Here is a 22,591-nt window from a genome sequence, read left to right as displayed (position 1 = left end):
AAGAGAATGGGAGTTGGGGTATTACTCGTAATACCCCACAGAATGAGGACCGAGTGTATGGGTGAGCACACAAGTAAGTCTCGCATGGTACGCATGGTCGGTAGTGTTAGAACGACTGAAGTCTGGTGAGGCCTGGCAGGAGTGTCAGGGGCAGATACCTCTGCGGCACCTCAGAAGTAGGGGACACGAAAGTCTCGCTGCGTCTGGCAGGAGTGTCAGGGGTTGATGCTTCTGCGGCACCTGAGAAATCGGAGACATGTAAGGTAGTGGTGTGACCCCGTCCCAGGATGGGGAGACCACCACATTGGCTGAGGACTACCTGGGCTTCAAACGTCAATGGGTGGGTGCTACCGGCATAGTACCTTACGGAGTCCTATTGACAGTATCAAAGCCCGGGTAGGTGAGTGTTAGGCACGCTTGACGTGCCGGGTGTTCCACGCCCAAACGATGCACAGGAGGTGCACAGAGTGGATAAAAATGGGAGATGGGGGTACTACAACCCCCACTGAGTGAGTGACTGAATGTCAAAGAGAGTGGTGCACAAGTGGTGCAAGCGATTGGGACTGAATGTATGAGCGAGCACACAAGTTAGACTCGCATGGTACGTATGGTCAGAGTGGCTGCTCAGGCAGTAGTGTGATCCGGCTGTCAGGGACGGAATGAGTGAAGTCTCGCTAGGCCTGGCAGGAGTGTCGGGGGGCAGATACCTCTGCGGCACCTCAGAAGTAGGGGACACGAAAGTCTCGCTATGACTGGCAGGAGTGTCAGGGGTTGATGCCTCTGCGGCACCTCAGAAATAGGAGACATGAAAGGGTCTGCCTCGTAGCTGAGGTAGGAGCGGCATAGGAGCCACCAACCTATGGTCGCCTCCGGCTTGGTAGACAAGTGGTGCCATTCTGTTGCAGGGCGGGGTGAGCACCATACTGAATGAGGACTGTCTATGTTGTGGGATGGCGGCATTGGGGTACCCCCTGCAGGGTGCCTGATCTTCCCTTGCAGTCATTCAAGCGGCATAGGCAGGTGAGTGTTGGGGCACATGTGGTGCCAGTATGTCTTGTGCAAATGTGTTGCATGGGGAGTGTCGAAGAGTTGAGGCGCATACGTGCACTTGTGTACGTCATGGAGGGGGCGCAATGCCCAATAGTCATCCCCCGAAGTATTGCTTAATTGCGGGCCGAGGGAATGACTGGAGAGGAAGGAGTTGGTTTTAGTGGGTCGGGAGTGGTGATCCCATCCCCACACTACCTGGGTTCGCCTCCCCAGGTGTCTGTTTGCAGATTTCCATTACCTTCGTTAAAAAAAAAAAAAAAAAAAAAAAAAAAAATACCACCTACCAGAGATGCGGCTCGTGTAGCTGGGAACAGCTTTCATATAGTGATAGGTGATATGCAAAGGTGCGTGATCGGGTGGTGGCCGATCAACGAGATAATGTGCAGTTTGAGGATCATATTTCGGTTCTTCAACTTTAGCATAATCAACGTCCATAGCCCACACTCCGGAAGCAGTGATGATGATGAGGACGCGCATCTGGGTCGTGAGAACGACAGGTGCCGACGATGTCAAAATCATCATAGGAGATTTGAACGCTCAAGTTGGCCAGGAGGAGGAGTTTAGAGCGAATATTGGAGAGTTTAGCGCCCACCGGCTGACGAACGAAAACGGCGTACGGCTAATTGATTTCGTCGTCTCCAAGAATATGGAGATTCGCAGCACCTACTTTTAACACAGCCTTGCGTACCGTTACACCTGGAGATCACCACTGCAGACAGAATCACAAATCGACCACGTTCTGATTGATGGACGGCACTTCTCCGACATTATAGACGTAAAGACATATCGTGGCGCTACCATCGACTCTGACCAGAGTTAGACAGAGGAAGAGTTAAGGGTTGCTCTGCATATTTTTGAACTGAGAAATTTGAGTTTTTCATCATTTAAAAAAATGCAATTTGTACGAGGAAATCAAAATGACTAATTCGTCGAAAACAAAATGTTTAATGTAATCAGGAGGGGTGTGCGCCGCCGATATTTTTGCTTCGCTGCAAAACGCGCATTTTTTCAAAAACTTTGTAAATGACGTCACTTTGATAAAAATTCAAACTAAAAAGTTACAATCAAAACATTGATTAGGGTCAGGTTATTTAAAAATATCATAACAAATGATACAAATGGTTTCTTCTGCAAAGGTCCTCAAAATGAAATAAGGAAACACTTTCGAGAACATCTTACAATGCTAAAATAGAAAATAGAGAAGTTGAAAATGCAACAAACTTCAAAATAAAGATTAGATAATAAGCTTTGCCTTTGATGAAAACACTTTGTTCCTAAAATATCATCTTCAAGGTGGAAATAATTTTTCCCCCTAATTTCCCGGCGTGGCTCAGCGCGGCATTGTTTTTGAAGAATCTACGAAATTTTACCTAGAAATTTTTAAGAAAATCATATTATAATTTATTTGGAGTTTTGGTCTGAAATTATTTCAGAATTGCTTATGGATGTGGCTTTCTCAGTCTGAGGATAATCAAAACGGCTAGATTTTGAAATTACCCTCAAAATCTAGCCGTTTTGATTATCCTCAGACTGAGAAAGCCACATCCATAAGCAACTTTAATTCCAGTCGACAATTAACAATACATTTTTTCAGAATTTTATTTAAAAATTCAATTAATTTAATTTGGAAACGATAAAAAAGATTATTTTGAAATTTCTTATAAACTCTTGAAAAATACTTCAACTTCTCGAATTTCTCTTGGAATTTATTCAGAGCTTATTTTAGAAATTCCTTTGAAAATATCTTCTGAAAGCCCATCGAGAAATACTCATACTAATTTTCGCGGAAACTCCTGGAGGAACTCGAAAAAAAGAAAGGAGGGTTTTAAAGAATTTCCGGGGGCAACATTTGAGTGGCAGTGCCAGAAATAAAAATTGGGAACTTTCGGAAAGAAATTCTGTAAAAGTTTCTGCTAAATTGCTGAGAGAATTTCAAATTGGGTAGCCGTACCCTTAGTGGAGGTAGCACCAATAGTGGAGGTAGTGGTGTTTTGATGAGATTTATCATAATTATACACTTTACGATGGTTTCAGTTGCGTCATGTTTTAATTATTATGTTAAATGCAACTTATCCTAAGATTAGGCTTGAAAAAACTGTTGAAAACAACTATTTTCCTTAATAAAATTGACTCCCTTGTACATATAGTGGTCCAACTGTACCAATAGTGGCGAGTCTCATCTCAATCAACGGATAACACTACTATGGGAACAAAAATTAATGTTTACTGCCACTAAAGAATCAGAGTACCCATTAGAGGTGCATGCAATACTTGGTAGTTTTTGATATTAAATGACATCAATCTCATTTTTGTTAGCAAATTTATTAGTTTATCTATTGGCTTAGATATTAAAGCTGTTTATTGCTCACAATTATTAATTTAAAAAAAAAATTCTTCTGTTGATCTACTAATACCACCGCCCACCACTATTGGTACCGTTACCTTTTATATAATTATCAGAGATTTCGTGTATTTTCGTGTGTATTCCAGAGGGAATTATTTAGGAATGGTGAGAAAGTAGTGAAGAATTTCAAAACGATTTTCCAAACGGAAGAAAAAAAAAGTACTCAGCGTTGAATATTTTTAGCTTTTTAGCTTTATTTTGCTAAACTTACTTTTTACTTAGCTTACGCTTATTTAGCTTTACTAATTATTGGCTTACTAATCTTTCATCCACTCTTCATTCTATTGTCAAAAACAAAAGAGCGGAACAATTCAACGACATCAGTTTAGTGCGGGAAATCAACCTCGAGTTTATTGTTTGATGTCGAAAATGAGTGAACTCCAGTTGATTAAATAAAACTTACGCAAGGTTTTTTTTTAATATGAGAGTAATGGCAAACTACTGCGACTCCATTAACTCAATTTTGGCTTCCCGCACGCAAGTTTGAAATTGGGTGAATTGAGCTCACTGTTGGGTAGTTTAATTCTTCCATGGAGGGATTGCCGGGTTAATTTCTGGAGAAATTCATGGATTATTGAAACTGCAAGAATTAACAATTGAATTTCCATAAACTAGGAAAACTCCTGGAAATATTTCTTGAAGAATTGGGGCTGAGCTGGTATAGAAATTCTATGTGAGCTTCGAAAGGAGTTTAGAGGAAATTTCTAAAAAGTTTTCGAAGTAAATTATGGATAGTTCTTGGAGAATAGTTTGCAGTAGCCATCGAGCAAGCAAGTGCAGTGCGTGTTTTAGTCATCGGGAAATTAATATAACATCTATCTTGTGTTCAGTGACTCATGCGCATGTATTGCGCTTTGCTCCGGTCGAAACAAGCGCGATCTTCAATAGCTTGCAGTAGCCATCGAGCAAGCAAGTGTTGTACGTGTTTTAGTCCTCCGAAAGATAATACAATATCTTTCTTGTGTTCGGACATACTCACGCGTGTGCGTGCGAGAACGCGCCCAAGACAAAAAAATTCCTCTTGCCGATATTCTGCTTTACGAGTGCTTAGACGCGCTTCGCATCGCTCGACGCGTCAGTATGTCATCGCCCTAAGAACAAAATGCGGCGCGTCGGTTCGGTGCGTCCAAAACGCGATCCTCAACAGTTTGCGTATGCCGCCGGGAATGCATAGTGAGTAGTGTACATGCTCGGTTGATAGTCACGTCGAAAGATCTGGTATCGTTATACTTTGTGCTGTCGAAAAGTAAAACAGTTGATGTGCGTGTGATCGTGTCCCTGCTCGGTGTGCAGGCCGAGTCATGGTTGGTTGAAATCATTAAAAAGAATGGCACGGTCGTATCGCTTATCAGAGTGAATCCAGATCCAACGATACCTACCGACTAACTGATAATCCTTCCTGTGGTTTGTGTGGAGACGCAGAGGTAAACACGGTCTTGAAATAGCAAAAACCACCTACTAACATTCCTTCCCTCTTCCTAACTGACTACAAGGACGTGGCCGGCGCCGTTATTGATCAAATGAACATTTGCGTCACTGAAACTTGCACACTGTGAATGCTTGAAAATCCCAGTTAAACATCATTCAGTTGATTCCTTGTGTAATTTCACTGATTTTGGTCAATCACGGAGTTGCAACCATAGATATGTGTAGTCAGTCAAAGCTAAGCTAAGCTAAATTATGGATAGTTCTTGGAGAAATTTCCGGAGGAACTTCAGGGAGAATTTCAGGAGAAATTCCTTGAGGAAAAACTGGTGGACATTCTAGGGGACCATCCATAAAAATCTTATTAATTCACAGGTAGGTTTCTGGAGGAATTCATGAGAAAGTTTTATAATATCTCTTATGGAATTTCTAGACCCTAGAAAAAATTTCAATTTGAAGGAAATACTTCAGGAACTTCCGAAAGAATCTCCGGAGGATTTATCTGAGCGACTCCCGGATGAATTCTGAGGAGCTTCGAAAGGAATACTTTCGAAGAAATTTACTGAGCTTCCGGAAGAATTCCTGGCGGAACAGGAAAAATTTCTGCAAGGACTTTTGGTAGAATTCTTGGAGCAACTTCAAAAGCAAATGATGGAGGAGTTTCCGAAAGAATTTCTGGATGATCTCCCTGAAATTTTTTTGCAGGAACTTCAGGATAAATTCCTGGAGGATCTTCAAAAAGAAATCTTGGAGGAATTCCTGGAGAAGCACCCGGAGAGATTCCTGATGGAACTTCCGGAGGAATTCCTGAAAGATTTTCTTATGGGATTCCTGAAGGAAGTTTTGAAGAAATTGTTTTAAAAACTTCCTGGGGAATTCCTGAAGCAGTTTCGATAGAGCTTTCGTTGGAACTCTGGAAAGATTTTTTGAAGGAGTTTTTCGAGTAACTCCCGGAAGAACTTCCGAAATAACTCCTGGTGGAACTTCCAGAGGAATTCTTGGAGAAATTCCTAGAGGAACTTCCGGAGGAATCTCCAGATGAACTATCTGAGGGACTTCTGGACGAATCGGTGCCTATTCTGCGTCTCGTATGAGGTGAGACATTTCGAATGAAGTAACAAATTTTGGATACCTCCCATTTTTTCACTTTTCTCGAATCCTTCGAGACGCTGAATAAAGGCAATTATTGAAGAATCTTCTTTAGAAATTTCTGGAGGAACTTCCAGAGGTATTTCTGGAGGAACTCCCAGAGTAATTCCTGAGGAACTTCCAGAGGAATTCCCTGAGGAACTTCCAGAGGACTTACTGGAGGAACTTTCGGAAGAATTCCCGAAAGAACCTTCGGAGGAATTTCTAAAGGAACTTCCAGAAGAATTTCCTGTAGAATTTCCTGTAGGAACTTCCGGAGGAATATCTGGAGGAATTGTCCGGACGTACTCTGAAGAGTTTAGAAAGGAATTCCTGAAGAAGCTTTCGAAGAAATTTGTGCTTATTTTGCGTGTATGAGGTGAGGCTTTTCGATTGAAGTGACCATTGTCTACACTGCCAAAAATATCTATATAAGATATATGTGTCGCCGTTATAGATTTTTGCAATAGCTCCACCCTAGTATAATCGATATAGAACCACACATAAATTAAATAATTGCTAATTCGAGACCACACATAAAGTTTATTTGGATATATATTTTATAAGTAGTTCGCGTGGAGAATGGTTATGTGTGCGCTGATATACATCATAAGTTAAATCTATGGATTTTTGCCAATAAATATGTGTGGATTTTTAGTAGTGTATACCTCCCGTTTCACACGGTCATTTCAAATGAGACATGTCGAATTCGACTTATTGAAGAATCTTCCGGAGGAACTTCCAGAGGAATTCCTGAAGAAACTTCCGGAGGAGCTCCTGAAGAAACTTTCGGAAAAAAATCCTGGAGGAATTGTCTGAGGGACTTCCAGACGAACTCTAAAGAGCTTCAAAAGGAAATCCAGAAGAAATTTGTGCTTATTCTGCGACTCGTATGAGGTGAGGCGTTCCGAATGAAGTGACAATAGTCGATAACTTCCATTTAAATTACACGGTCGTCTCACGTGAAACGTGTCGAAATCTTCCTGAGGAATACCTGGAGGAATTTTCGGAGGAATCCCCAGAGGAATTTTCGGAGGAATCCCTGGAGGAACTTCCTGGGGAATTCTTGGAGGACTGTTTAGAGGATTTTCTTGAATAACTTTCCAACGAACTCGTGGATGAACTTCCTGAAGAAATTAATGTGGATGAACTTCCGGAAAATTCTCGACGCATGAAATGCCGACTCACGCCGCTGTGCCGCCGCTGTCGCCGATAACCAACGGCGTGACGTCGCCACCGCTGGATGTAACTAATATATCACGCCGCCGCCGATAAGATTCCGGGTTAGGGGCAAAATGTCGAAAGACAAAAGGTCGAAGGGACAAATGATCGAAAAGGACAAAAGGTCGAAAGCGACAAAAGGTCGAAAGCGACAAAAGGTCGAAAGGACAAAACGTCGAAACGAACAGAACGTCGAACGGGACAAAAGATCGAAAGAAACTAAAGATCAATACAAGACAAAATTTTCAAAACGACTTATATGCTTTTGTAAACAAAGATTCAAACGACAATTTGACGAATCTGATAGCTCTTCCACGCAAACCAACACCACCAATAGGTAGGTGAAGGTTTCCGCTACCTGTTGATGGTGTTAGTTTGCGTGGAGGAGCTATCAGATTCGTCAAATCGTCGTTTAAATCTTTGTTTACAAAAGCAGATAAGTCGTTTTGAAAATTTTGTCTTGAATAAGATCAAAAAATCAAAATGGACAAGGAACTGAAACGGAGAGAGTCAATCTAGCACCAGAGTTGCCTACACAGTTAGAAAAAAACTCTGCTGTTTTATTTTTCACAATTTTTAACAAATAAATAAAATTCATTCAGTGAGTACAACTAATAGATGGATGTTGAGTTTTCTAAAATAATGTCACTTCGATCTGTCGAAATGGTGCACGCTGCACATCAAATACACCGGCGTATATTACACGCCGGTGTATTTTCAATGCGTGCGCCTACGTGGCTGCGGAGTGCACTATTTTGACAGATCGAAGCGACATTCAGAAAACATAGATTTTCATCTATTATTTTCACTCATTTTATGAATTTTATTTAATTTATTTAATTTATTTAATTTATTTAATTAATAAAAATAGTTTGAAATAGCAACTTTTTTTGCCAACTGTATAGGACAACTCTGTCTCGCGCAATACAAGTTTAATTCATTTCCTAAAGCAACCATGTTTTTATCTCTGACAGAACTATCTAGATATTCATAATATAGTTACATAGTAATTACTCCTTGTTTGAAAATTGCTCATTCTTCAACTTTGATTGATGTGATGAGTGTGTTATTTCTACTTGAAATTAAATGCATTTCATAAATTCTTTCGGAATACACCCAACTTGTTATCAACTTGTTTTAGATCGACCTTTTGTCCTTTTCGACATTTTGTCCCTTTCGACCTTTTGTTCTTTCGTCCTTTTGTCCTTTCGTCATTTTTTCCTTTCGACCTTTTGTCTTTTCGACCTTTTGTCTTTCGACCTTTTGTCCTTTCGACCTTTTGTCATAGATTCAAGATTCCAATTGGCCCACAGGTCGACTGATAAGTTAGGCGACAAAAGTAGGTACATGCAAATGAGTGGAACCGAGCGTGACTGGGCCGATCCAGGGACCAGTGTTAGGGTAGTCGGCGATATCTTCTATGTGTATGTATGTATGTATGTAGTAAGCCACCATCCTGGCTAGAGTCTTGCTCTGCATGCGGTTCCACTTGACGGTAAGGTCAAATTTCAATATGAGTTTGAATTCAACATGTTGCTGTATGAAGGGCCAAAAATGGGGGTGGTGGACCTGTAAGCAGAGACACTTACACGAAACCCACGGGGAAATGAGAATCTCCTTCCAGCAGAATGATCCAACAAAAAGAATAATGAAATTCGCAATACTTGTCAAGCTTTCCACGGGATGGTTTGTTTGAAGAAGGGCGCGTCAAATGGTTAACAACTGTTGGAGATAAAGGTAATAGACGCGAACGACTAATACTTTCCTTCCTTGACTCCGATTGGCTACCACTTCATTGTCCAGTTGTAACTTCATTGATGCCCTGATGCACCCTCCCAACCCCATATCATATATGTACAGTCAAATAAGCAATATTGTAAATTAAAAAGAATATATGAAATAGTGATCTGGCAGACGATCCTAAAAAGCTGCTTTGTTCCAATACTCCACTCTGAAACATCAATTTCATCGTACATTTAGGTTATTAATTAGTACTTCATGTAAGCACAATGCAATAAAGTGGTGTTTCGGTTGAAGAATACCGCTATCACTGGACCTCGGGCCTACATTGGAAAAATTATCCCTAGTAGTCGTTAGTACATTGACAAAATAATTATACAGGGGAACAAAATTTAACTTTTTGTGTGTCCTCAGAACGAAATGATGTGGCTCCAGTAGACTTCGGCTCGCCGAATCCGAATATGTCCTTAGATAGTCGGCGATATCTTCTATGTGGTGGATAAAATAGTCTACTTTGCTAATGGTTGACACCAACGTTAGTTGTGAAAAATGAGAGAGCATCATTTGAGAAAGTCCTGCTTACTATGGGCTCCAGAAGAAACTGTGGTCAAAAAAATCAGATGTATCATGCATCTTTACAGGCATGAAACTCGAAAAGCCTTCGAGAAGAACTTGCGTGTTTAGTCTTAAAGAGAACGATGTGTGGTGGCGAAGGATAAACTCGTCCTACTTTCCGAAGAACCTAATATTCAAAAGATGGATAAATCTGGAGAGAAACGATGGACAAAAATGTCGGCCAGCAAAAAAAACGTGAAATATTGCGAGCCAAATGGGCAGACCAGGTGAAAACGACATGGCGAACCAAATATTGTGATGTCATACAGTAGATTCAGTGTTATCCTCATAGATGTAAGCTTAATAAATAAATGAACATTTTGTATAGTATACAATTGTTCTCTATTCTTCATTCTTTGTGACCCTATTTTGCATTAAATATCCTATTCTTTGTTACCTAATTCATACTAAATAGTCTACTACTCTATGATTTCTATCCTTTGTTCATATTGTTTAACCTTTTTGATGGATAGCTTACGAACCATTAGTTTGTAAGTTTTAGTTTTAATAATTAAAGATTGTTCGACAGCCTTCGAACTTTAACTCACAACGTTAATTGTTATGTTAAATACAACTAAGTATTCAGTCAACTATAATAAAGAAGTTGAAGCCAATTATACTCAAATCTAACTATGATAACATAACATCTGCCGAGCTCCTACATTAATAAGTACTGAACGATAGTGTGATTAAGAATGTAAAGGGTTTGTTAGATTTAGCTAATTCTCAGAAATGTCATTCTCGAATATTCAATAATTATTTACTTTTTGTTCACATTTGTGCGCAATTAGTGTATATCTGTTGAAACATTTCTCCATTCAATTGACGCCATTCTACAGGAACTCCAACCAAATTGTGCATTGAAGCCAACACAGACGTGACGTAACTAAAAGCCCTACAATACACATCAAAAGTGTCGTCGTTTCATATCTGACTCATGTCGTCACTCTAAATAATCGCTATAATCGTCTGGGGATCATAATTCCCAACAAATTTAAATCGATCGGCACCAGTGGCTAAAATGTTCTCAGAATGCACTTACCAGGCGGAGGTGGAGGACCGATCCGACCGGACTGTTCGCCCGATGGTGACGCTTCTTGGGACGGCAAAGGTCTAGGAACAGTTGGATTTGGTCGTACGGGAGGATGTGTTGCCCGCCAGTATGCCTACAATTAAAATTAAATCGGTTTATTTCTGTGCGATGACCGCGATGGGAGTTTTGTCGCCCTGCCTCTAGGTATTCGGCCAGGTGATTGCACGCCTCGTCGAGCTGGTTCTCATCTAGGATAACATCAAACATCTCCGGTGGACATTGACCCAATTTCTCAGCAGCTACCATTTGTACTGATAAATTTTTCGCCTGAGCTTTGCCACGTGATTTGATTAATCTTTGTAATACCTGCGCGGTTAATGGAATACAGATTTGTTAGTTCCGTTTCAGTAGTTAAGGTTCGGAAAATACACGATGCTCACCTTACTACTAGCTATTTTTAAATAAACTATTATTGGCGCTAATGATGTTTTCGCTAATTGTGACGGATGATTTATTGTATCACAATCAAGTACAACTAATTGAAGTGTCCTCGCTAGTTCGAATATTCGCTCGATCTCAGCCTGGGAGTACATATTCAGTGAATCCATCTGAAGTTCTTCGGTGAAAACAAACGGATCTTACCTGCACTTCCGCTAAACAAGACGACCTACTGTTGGAACGCTCCATTATCGCTCGCTTCGAAGGGTTGTTCATCAGGGAACGTTTCGCTAACGATATATCAGCTTGAACACGAGTTATAATTATTCTGCAAACGCATGAGATTGAAATTTTAGTAGTGACAAACATTTTCAATGGATTAATTTTTGCCGCACCTGGATTCGAATCGACGTTTTAAAAAATCAAACAACGCCTTCTGCATCATGTCGGTCACCTCGTAACCCTTTAAACTTGGACCCACTAGTACGACTGGTCTCATTGATGGCACTACGTCATATGGTGATGATGTTTCCTGCTTTTTGAAGAACGGTTTCCGCTTCTCCTTGGTAGGTGGCGTGGCGAGGGGGGTTTTGGGGTGCCGGGACGCGCCCATCGAATCGCTATCGTCTCCTGTTGCGGGTGTGTTGTGTTCGGAGAGACGGGAAAGGAAGGGTAAAAGAAAGGACGGCAGGCGAATCGAATGAACATAATTAGAGAAATTGTTCGAAGATTTGTTGAAATTTGATATCTTATATCGACGATATATGTGTTCAATAGACAGATAGAATGTTTATGTTAAACAGTATTGCTCTTTGGTAAGTACACTTAGATGCACAGTTATAAATGTTTTTTTTTATGTTATAAACAAAGCTGTTAGCTTCCACACAAAGCAAATCAGAATAGCAGAAGAATAGCAAAATCGTAGATAGAAAATATCTGGAAATAAAACACAACACATTGAATAAATATTATCTACACGTATGTACCTGTTCCATAAAAATATAGCCATGCATAGATTGTGCTCAAATAGAACTAAAAATTTGGCTATTCTGTTTTTCCTAAAACAGTGTAAAAAAGCATAGAATAAAAAATCTATTCTGTTTTTTTGCCTCTTTTTAAACGACAGTCTACTAAACGAGCTTCGAGCCTTCGGCGATGGATTGCATCGTGAGAAACTAGTGATTCCTTAGTGTATTAAAAAACTGGCGTATGAAAGAGTTTCTTGAAAAATGAAGCAATAAAATTGCGCCACTTTCACATATGGTGCACTGAAATTGGAGATGGCCCACATGTTTTGATAAATAAGACCATAAAAATAAACAATATGGGTATTTATCCCTCTCATTTATCATTTCTCATTACTCATGTCTCATTTCTCATTACTCATTTATAATTTCCAATTTCTAATTTCTATTATTCTCATTTCTCTTTTCTCATTTTCTATTTAAAAAAAAAAGAAAAAACGGATCATCAAATAAACATTGAGCTAGAAGTTGTCATAGTTCTCGATACAATTTTTTTTTTGTTTTCAACCAAAGATTTTAAAGTATACTAGCTGACTCGCCAAAAATTGATCATTTTCCTGAAACAATTTGTCGCGTACAACAAATTGCATTTCTGATTCCTGATAGCATAATATTTAAAAATTTTGACACTGATTTTTTTTTATGTCTTTATTAACGAGACTTGCAGCCCTAGACTAGCTCATCTCTGTGAATCTCTGATCTTATTTATTTTTTCATGATTCTCTTTTGTTATTTCTCATATCTAGTTTGTTTGTTTTGTTTTGATTTGTCTGATTTTTCTGATTTCAATTTTGTCTGAGTTTTTTTTTCTGACTCAAAGTCTGAACGCACGATTCTTACACAGAATTGTTAGAAAATCTAACAACCGCCGGTTGGGTGTTCCGGAATATTGATCTTCCGGGGAAAATAATCAATTTCAATTATTTATAAAGCTTCACTTGCGTCTGCTAGAGCTGCAAGATTTGCAAAAGAAAATCAATAGAGCGCATTTTGGAGCAATTTGTACAAGTTGGACCATTTTTGATCAGTTGTAAAATCTTGCTTCCGACATCTCGATTATTCTGGAAAACAAGATGAGGTTTGAGATGTCGCAAACAAGGCTTCATAAATGATTTTTTTAAATTTTATAATTTATCCAATATTTCAAGATTTTTAAAATAATTCTTTAGATTATTCCGATTATTTTGGTTTTGTTAATTTTTCAGATTTTGATTGGTTTTTTCCGTTTTCAATTTTCATTTTTTATATTATCTATTATCTTTTGTTTATTTTTCATAACTTTTATGCTTTTTTTCTGTTTTTTTTATTTCTCTGATTTTTCTGTCTCTTTTTTTAAATTTTTTTTCAGTCTCTCTAGAATGTTTAAATTCTTTTAATTTATCTGATTATTCCGTTTTTCCATTTTTTTGCACATTTCCATGATTTTACTAATTTTTTGTATTTTTCTGATTTCTCTGATTTCAAAAATTTCCTAATTTCTCTGATTAAAAAAAAATACGTTTTTCATAATATTTCGTTTTTTTACCGAGAATTGAAATTTGTTAATGTTTCTTGTTTGTCCGATTTTTTTAAATTTTCTGTTTTTTTTTTAATTTTTTTTTAGTTTTTCGGTTTCTGGTTTCTAATTCCTGATTTCTAATTTCGGATTTCTGTTTGTTTTATTTCTGACTTCTGATTTCGGATTTCTGATTTTTCAGATTTTTCAGATTTTTCAAATTTTTTTTTCAATTTTTCTGATTTTTCCGATTTTTTTTTATTTTTCTGATTTTTTTGATTCCTCGGATTTTCCTGTTTTTCTGATTTCTGATTCCTGATGTCTGATTTCTGATGTCTGATGTCTGATGTCTGATTTTTCTGATTTTTCTGATTTCTGATTTCAGATTTTAGATTTTTCAGATTTCTGATTTTTCTGATTTATTTTATTTTTCAGATTTTTCTGATTTTTCGGATTATCCTCTTTTTTTTAGATTTTTCTGATTTCTGATTTCTGATGCCTGATGTCTGATTTCTGATGTCTTATTTCTGATTCCTGATTTTTCAGATTTTTCAGATTTTCTTTTATTTTTCTGATTTTTCGGATTTTCCTGTTTTTCTGATTTCTAATTTCTGATGCCTGATGTCTGATTTTTCTGGTTTCAGATTTCAGATTTTTCAGATTTCTGATTTTTCTGATTTTGTTTCTCAGATGCCTGATGTCTGATTTCTGATTCCTGATTTTTCTGATTTTTCTGATTTCAGATTTCAGTTTTCAGATTTCAGATTTCAGATTTTTATTTTTTTTTATTTTTCAGATTTTTTTTATTTTCCTGTTTTTTTGATTTTTCTTATTTCTGATTTCTGATTTCTAATCACTGATTTCGAATTTTCTGATTTTTCTGATTCTTCTGATTTTCCAGATTTTTCAGATTTTTCAGATTTTTCAGATTTTTCAGATTTTTCAGATTTTTCAGATTTTTCAGATTTTTTACATTTTTCTGATTTTTGATTTCAGATTTTTCAGATTTCCGATTTTTGATTTTTGATTTCTGATTTCTGATTTCTGATTTCTGATTTCTGATTTCTGATTTCTGATTTCTGATTTCTGATTTTTGATTTCTGATTTCTGATTCCTGATTTATCTGATTTTTCTGATTTTGCTGATTTCAGATTTCAGATTTTTCTTATTTTTTTTCCATTCTTGAGATATTTCTTATTTTTCAGATTTTCCTGTTTTTCTGATTTTTCTTATTTCTGATTTCTGACGCCTGATGTCTGGTTTCGGATTTCTGATGTCTGATTTCTAATTTTTCTGATTCTTCTGATTTTTCAGATTTTTCAGATTTTTAAGATTTTTCTGATTTCTGATTTCAGATTTCAGATTTTTGATTTTTCAGATTTCAGATTTTTTATTTCTGATTTCTGATTTTTTATTTCTGATTTTTTGATTTTTCTGATTTTTTGATTTCTGATTATATTATTTTTCTGATTTTTCGGATTTTCCTGTTTTTCTGATTTCTGATGCCTGATGTCTGATTCCTGATTTTTCTGATTTTTCTTGTTTCAGATTTCTGATTTCAGATTTCAGATCCCAGATTTTTCAGATTTTTGATTTTTCAGATTTTTCGGATAGTCCTGTTTTTCTGATTTTTCTGATTTTTTTTAGATTTTTTGGATATTCCTGTTTTTCTGATTTCTGATGTCTGATGTCTGATTTCTGAATCCTGATTTTTCTGATTTCAGATTTCAGATTTCAGTTTTCAGATTTCAGATTTTTTTTAATTTTTCAGATTTTTCTGATTTTTTGGATTTTCCTGTTTTTCTATTTTTTATTATTTCTGATTTCTGATTTCTAATGACTGATGTCTGATTTCGGATTTCTGATTTTTTAGATTTTTCTGATTTCTGATTTCAGATTTCAGATTTTTCAGATTTCCGATTTTTCATATTTCAGATTTTTGATTCCTGATTTTTTTATTTTTCAGATTTTTCGGATTTTCCTGTTTTTCTGATTTTTCTTATTTCTGACGCCTGATGTCTGGTTTCGGATTTCTGATGTCTGATTTCTGATTTTTCTGATTCTTCTAATTTTTCCGATTTTTCAGATTTTCAGATTTTTCAGATTTTTCAGATTTTTTAGATTTTTCTGATTCTTAATTTCAGATTTCAGATTTTAGATTTTTGATTTTTCAGATTTCAGATTTTTTATGTCTGATTTCAGATTTCAGATATTTGATTTTTGATTTCTGATCTCTGATTTTTTTATTTTTTTTTTATTTTTCAGATTTTTCGGATTTTTTGTTTTTTTTTATTTTTCTTATTTCTGATTTCTGATGTCTGATGTCTGGTTTTGGATTTCTGATGTCTGATTTCTGATTTTTCTGATTCTTCTGATTTTTTAGATTTTTTAGATTTTTTAGATTTTTTAGATTTTTTCAGATTTTTTAGATTTTTTTGATTTTTTAGATTTTACAGATTTTTTAGATTTTTCTGATTTCAGATTTCAGATTTTTGATTTTTGATTTCTGATTTCTGATTTCTGATTTTTGATTTTTGATTTCTGATTTCTGATTTCTGATTTCTGATTTCTGATTTCTGATTTCTGATTTCTGATTTTTGATTTCTGATTTCTGATTTCTGATTTCTGATTTCTGATTTCTGATTTCTGATTTCTGATTTCTGATTTCTGATTTCTGATTTCTGATTTCTGATTTCTGATTTCTGATTTCTGATTTCTGATTTCTGATTTCTGATTTCTGATTTCTGATTTCTGATTTCTGATTTCTGATTTCTGATTTCTGATTTCTGATTTCTGATTTCTGATTTCTGATTTCTGATTTCTGATTTCTGATTTCTGATTTCTGATTTCTGATTTCTGATTTCTGATTTCTGATTTCTGATTTCTGATTTCTGATTTCTGATTTCTGATTTCTGATTTCTGATTTCTGATTTCTGATTTCTGATTTCTGATTTCTGATTTCTGATTTCTGATTTCTGATTTCTGATTTCTGATTTCTGATTTCTGATTTCTGATTTCTGATTTCTGATTTCTGATTTCTGATTTCTGATTTCTGATTTCTGATTTCTGATTTCTGATTTCTGATTTCTGATTTCTGATTTCTGATTTCTGATTTCTGATTTCTGATTTCTGATTTCTGATTTCTGATTTCTGATTTCTGATTTCTGATTTCTGATTTCTGATTTCTGATTTCTGATTTCTGATTTCTGATTTCTGATTTCTGATTTCTGATTTCTGATTTCTGATTTCTGATTTCTGATTTCTGATTTCTGATTTCTGATTTCTGATTTCTGATTTCTGATTTCTGATTTCTGATTTCTGATTTCTGATTTCTGATTTCTGATTTCTGATTTCTGATTTCTGATTTCTGATTTCTGATTTCTGATTTCTGATTTCTGATTTCTGATTTCTGATTTCTGATTTCTGATTTCGGATTCTGATTTCTGATTTCTGATTTCTGATTTCTGATTTCTGATTTTTGATTTCTGATTTCTGATTTCTGATTCTGATTTCTGATTTCTGATATCTAATTTGTGATTTGTGATTTCTGATGTCTGATGTCTGATTTCTGATATCTGATTTCTGATTTCTGATTTCTGATTTCTGATTTATGATTTCTGATGTCTGATTTCTGATGTTTGATTTCTGATTACTGATTTCTGATTTCTGATTTCTGATTTCTGATTTCTGATTTCTGATTACTGATTTCTGATTTCTGATTTCTGATTTCTGATTACTGATTTCTGATTTCTGATTTCTGATTTCTGATTTCTGATTTCTGATTTCTGATTTCTGATTTCTGATTTCTGATTTCTGATTTCTGATTTCTGATTTCTGATTTCTGATTTCTGATTTCTGATTTCTGATTTCTGATTTCTGATTTCTGATTTCTGATTTCTGATTTCTGATTTCTGATTTCTGATTTCTGATTTCTGATTTCTGATTTCTGATTTCTGATTTCTGATTTCTGATTTCTGATTTCTGATTTCTGATTTCTGATTTCTGATTTCTGATTTCTGATTTCTGATTTCTGATTTCTGATTTCTGATTCTGATTTCTGATTTCTGATTTCTGATTTCTGATTTCTGATTTCTGATTTCTGATTTCTGATTTCTGATTTCTGATTTCTGATTTCTGATTTCTGATTTCTGATTTCTGATTTCTGATTTCTGATTTCTGATTTCTGATTTCTGATTTCTGATTCTGATTTCTGATTTCTAATTTGTGATTTGTGATTTCTGATGTCTGATGTCTGATTTCTGATATCTGATTTCTGATATCTGATTTCTGATTTCTGATTTCTGATTTCTGATTTATGATTTCTGATGTCTGATTTCTGATGTTTGATTTCTGATTACTGATTTCTGATTTCTGATTTCTGATTTCTGATTTCTGATTTCTGATTTCTGATTTCTGATTACTGATTTCTGATTTCTGATTTCTGATTTCTGATTTCTGATTTCTGATTTCTGATTTCTGATTTCTGATTTCTGATTTCTGATTTCTGATTTCTGATTTCTGATTTCTGATTTCTGATTTCTGATTTCTGATTTCTGATTTCTGATTTCTGATTTCTGATTTCTGATTTCTGATTTCTGATTTCTGATTTCTGATTTCTGATTTCTGATTTCTGATTTCTGATTTCTGATTTCTGATTTCTGATTTCTGATTTCTGATTTCTGATTTCTGATTTCTGATTTCTGATTTCTGATTTCTGATTTCTGATTTCTGATTTCTGATTTCTGATTTCTGATTTCTGATTTCTGATTTCTGATTTCTGATTACTGATTTCTGATTACTGATTACTGATTTTTGATAACTGATTTCTGATTTCTGATTTCTGATTTCTGATTTCTGATTTCTGATTTCTGATTTCTGATTTCTGATTTCTGATTTCTGATTTCTGATTTCTGATTTCTGATTTCTGATTTCTGATTTCTGATTTCTGATTTCTGATTTCTGATTTCTGATTTCTGATTTCTGATTTCTGATTTCTGATTTCTGATTTCTGATTTCTGATTTCTGATTTCTGATTTCTGATTTCTGATTTCTGATTTCTGATTTCTGATTTCTAATTTCTGATTTTTGATTTCTGATATCTGATTTTTCTGATTTTTCTGATTTCTGATTTCAGATTTCAGATTTTTCAGATTTCAGATTTTTTAGATTTCTGATTTTTTTTATTTTTCAGATTTTTCTGTTTTTTTTAGATTTTTCTGATTTCTGATGTCTTATTTCTTATTTTTCGGATTTTTCTGATTTTTTTTTATTTTTCTGGTTTTTTGGATTTTATTTTATTTTTTTTGATTTTTTGATTTTTCTGATTTTTCTAATTTTCTTTTATTTCTCTGATTTTTCTGATTTCTGATTTTTGATAGGGGGAAAGACGGCTTTAGCAGGTTTTGTTCTATTATTGGCAGGGGGGTTTTTGTTGACCAAATTTTATGAAATTTTGCCACAATATTCTTTGATATGCAAAGAATGTTTAGGCCAAATTTGAGCCTAGTCAGTCATAAAAAACCCCCCTGCCAATAATAGAACAAAACCTGCCAAAGCCGTCATCCCCCCTACCTGATTCCTGATTTTTCTGGTTTCAGATTTCAGATTTCTGATTTTTCTGATTTTTTTCTCAGATTTTTCTGATTTTTCTGATTTTTTCTGATTCTTCTGATTTTTCAGATTTTTTTGATTTTGCAGATAATCCTGTTTTTCTGATTTTTCTGATTTGTGATTCCTGATGCCTGATGTCTGATTCCTGATTTTACTGAATTTTCTGATTTTTCTGATTTCAGATTTTAGATTTTTCAGACTTCTGATTTTTTTATTTTTCAGATTTTTCTGATTTTTTGGGTTTACCTGTTTTTCAAATTTCTGATTTCTAATTTCTAATGACTGATGTCTGATTTCGGATTTCTGATGTCTGATTTTTCTGATTCTTCTGATTTTTCAGATTTTTCAGATTTTTCTGATTTCTTGATTTCAGATTTCAAATTTCAGATTTTTCAGATTTTCCAGATTTCCTATTTTTCAGATTTCAGATATTTCATTTTTGAATTTTGACTTCTGATTTCTGATTTCTAATTCCTGATTCCTGATTTTTCGGATTTTTCCGATTTTTCTGATTTCAGATTTCAAATTTTTCTGATTTTTTTTTATTTTTCAGATTTTTTTGATTTCAGATTTCAGATTTTTCTGATTTTTTTTATTTTCTTGTTTTTCTGATGTCTTTTATTTTTGATTTCTGATGCCTGATGTCTGGTTTCGGATTTCTGATGTCTAATTTCTGATTTTTCTGATTTTTCAGAGTTTTCAGATTTTTCAGATTTTTCAGATTTTTCAGATTTTTTAGATTTTTCGGATTTCTGATTTCAGATTTTTGATTTTTGATTTCCGATTTCTGATTTCTGATTTCTGATTTCTGATTTCTGATTTCTGATTTCTGATTTCTGATTTCTGATTTCTGATTTCTGATTTCTGATTTCTGATTTCTGATTTCTGATTTCTGATTTCTGATTTCTGATTTCTGATTTCTGATTTCTGATTTCTGATTTCTGATTTCTGATTTCTGATTTCTGATTTCTGATTTCTGATTTCTGATTTCTGATTTCTGATTTCTGATTTCTGATTTCTGATTTCTGATTTCTGATTTCTGATTTCTGATTTCTGATTTCTGATTTCTGATTTCTGATTTCTGATTTCTGATTTCTGATTTCTGATTTCTGATTTCTGATTTCTGATTTCTGATTTCTGATTTCTGATTTCTGATTTCTGATTTCTGATTTCTGATTTCTGATTTCTGATTTCTGATTTCTGATTTCTGATTTCTGATTTCTGATTTCTGATTTCTGATTTCTGATTTCTGATTTCTGATTTCTGATTTCTGATTTCTGATTTCTGATTTCTGATTTCTGATTTCTGATTTCTGATTTCTGATTTCTAATTTCTGATTTCTGATTTCTGATTTCTGATTTCTGATTTCTGATTTCTGATTTCTGATTTCTGATTTCTAATTTCTGATTTCTGATTTCTGATTTCTAGTTTTTGATTTTTGATTTTTAATTACTTATTTTTGATTTTTGATTTTTGATTTCTCAATCCTTATATCTTATTCCTCATTTCTTATTTTTCATTTCTCATTTCACATTTCTCATCTCATTTTTCATATTTTATTTCTCATATCTTATTTTGCATTTCTCATTTAATATTTTTTATTTCTTATTTCTTATTAGTTCTTTTATTTCAATTTGCACTTCCCGTTTCCTATTTCTTATTTCTCAATTCTCAGTTCTTATACATTTTATTTCAATGAAATTTTTTTCAGGTTTCATAAAAATGATGGTGTCTCGACATGTCGTCTTAAGTTCGAGAAACGGAGGATGACCTTACTGGTAAAATCGATCTACTTTTCAGGAATGTTACAATCCAGCGGTAGAATTAAATGGTATACTAAATCGTTTTATGACAGTTTCAGAGTAAAAGGTTTTAAGAAGTTCTTTGAATACCAATTTCAACTAACAACCAAAATCTTTTAGTTGCTTAATGTTCTATCAACATTTCTGATAGAACATGAACACATTTCAAATTACATTCAATAAATTTCCAGAATTGATTATTAAAAAAATAATGCTACATATGTTGAAGCTAACCTAATGCAGATATAATCGAAGCGACGTATTACTTACATGGCTTGCATACTGGCTTGCAAATATACACAAATAGATTTGCGTGGATGTACAGTCTGACCGCACTTACAAAAGCTTACCGCAAGTAACAAACAAAACCAGCCAAGGAATCATGAAAGCACATCTGCCATGCAGCTCTGCTGAGCGATCTGAGCAAAGCCAACTACATAACAAACAGGAACAAAAAAAAGTAAGTAAACTATATCCATCGCAAAAACATGACCAAGATAGTCGACAAATTTCAATTGCTTTGTGATTTAACCGCAAGTTTTTGTTTCTGTGTCTCCAGTAACCTTTTCCACCTTTCATCCCGGTTCGAAGAAAAGGACTCCTTTCATCCTTTCATACCGTTGTAAGTTATCCTTCTGCTAGATTACTTTCTGGCGTTCTGCTTTCTGTGTCTGATGCTTTTGTCGCATTTGTTTCCTCCCTTCGCTATTACAGCCTATTGTTGATTGTTTCTCCGATTATTACAACTCAGTCAGTGTAATGCGTACAATATTTCACTTTATCCATTCTTTTCCACAGAGCCATTTTTTATTACTTTTTTTTTGTTATCTTTGCATAAGAGTTTGGTATACCTTGCTTCCTGAATGAACTTCCATGTAATTTAATGGAAAAAGGTAGAATAACAAAAAGAAAATTGACTTCTATTCTCATATCTTTCTTATGTTCTCATATGTCTATTTACGTCATACGATTGTCATCATTATCTGTGTAATGCAATGAAACAATCGATATGTGCTAGCAACGAAATCCATATTCGTCTGAGTAATTGTTGTTTTGATGAATGTGGATTCTATTGCATCATTCGACTAAAAGTCAGAGCGTTTTCCTATTACAATCAAGTCGAGAGTATGAACACGTTTCTCAAATTTTCAGAAAAACCACGATATGTTTAACCGATTCTTCCTAAGGGTTGTTTGCCTGATAGAAAAAAAATGTACAGTCTGACAGACAGATTACCAACCACCACCACATCTTACTCCGAAAAAATATAAACTAGGGTAATGGAAGACTGCCGCATGCAGATACCCAAATGGGAAAATTTTGCAGAGCAGTAGGATGCGGAAAGAATGGAAAGGTGCAGTGGTGGGCATGTCTCAGTGCTTTCCATCTGGAGTGGGTTGCCTTTCGTTGGCATTAGCGAATTGAAGAATTGTTTCATATGGTTTGATGGAGGTGCATCATGTTTTTTAATTATTTGGAAAACAAACCGGGATGAATGGTGATTTGATCAAATGTTGTTTTGCAAATAGATGATAGGAGAATTGAGATTTAAGAAATGTAATCTCAAATTTAGGAGAGGTTGTGGAAGACAACGTTTTTGTAGGA

The 22,591-nt window shown here is 34.9% G+C and overlaps 1 protein-coding gene across 4 annotated transcripts in view; it reads right to left on the bottom strand.

Annotated features, from left to right (window-relative positions):
• The window catches only part of LOC134213467 (voltage-dependent L-type calcium channel subunit beta-1), a 405,504-nt gene that overhangs the window by 5,048 nt on the left and 377,865 nt on the right, over window positions 1–22,591 (bottom strand). For all 4 annotated transcript variants that reach the window (XM_062692544.1, XM_062692543.1, XM_062692545.1 and 1 more), the window contains 5 exons: window positions 11,450–11,684; window positions 11,259–11,382; window positions 11,057–11,197; window positions 10,815–10,982; window positions 10,626–10,749 (listed from right to left, as the gene is read on the bottom strand). In XM_062692544.1, coding sequence (XP_062548528.1) covers window positions 10,626–10,749; window positions 10,815–10,982; window positions 11,057–11,197; window positions 11,259–11,382; window positions 11,450–11,684 — 792 coding nt within the window. The remainder of the gene's footprint in view (window positions 1–10,625; window positions 10,750–10,814; window positions 10,983–11,056; window positions 11,198–11,258; window positions 11,383–11,449; window positions 11,685–22,591) is intronic.

Source organism: Armigeres subalbatus, chromosome 2 (assembly GCF_024139115.2).
Source record: "Armigeres subalbatus isolate Guangzhou_Male chromosome 2, GZ_Asu_2, whole genome shotgun sequence".
Lineage (NCBI taxonomy): Eukaryota > Metazoa > Arthropoda > Insecta > Diptera > Culicidae > Armigeres > Armigeres subalbatus.
The sequence above is the reverse complement of the archived record's forward strand: the minus strand, read 5'-3'. Positions and strand labels throughout refer to the sequence as shown.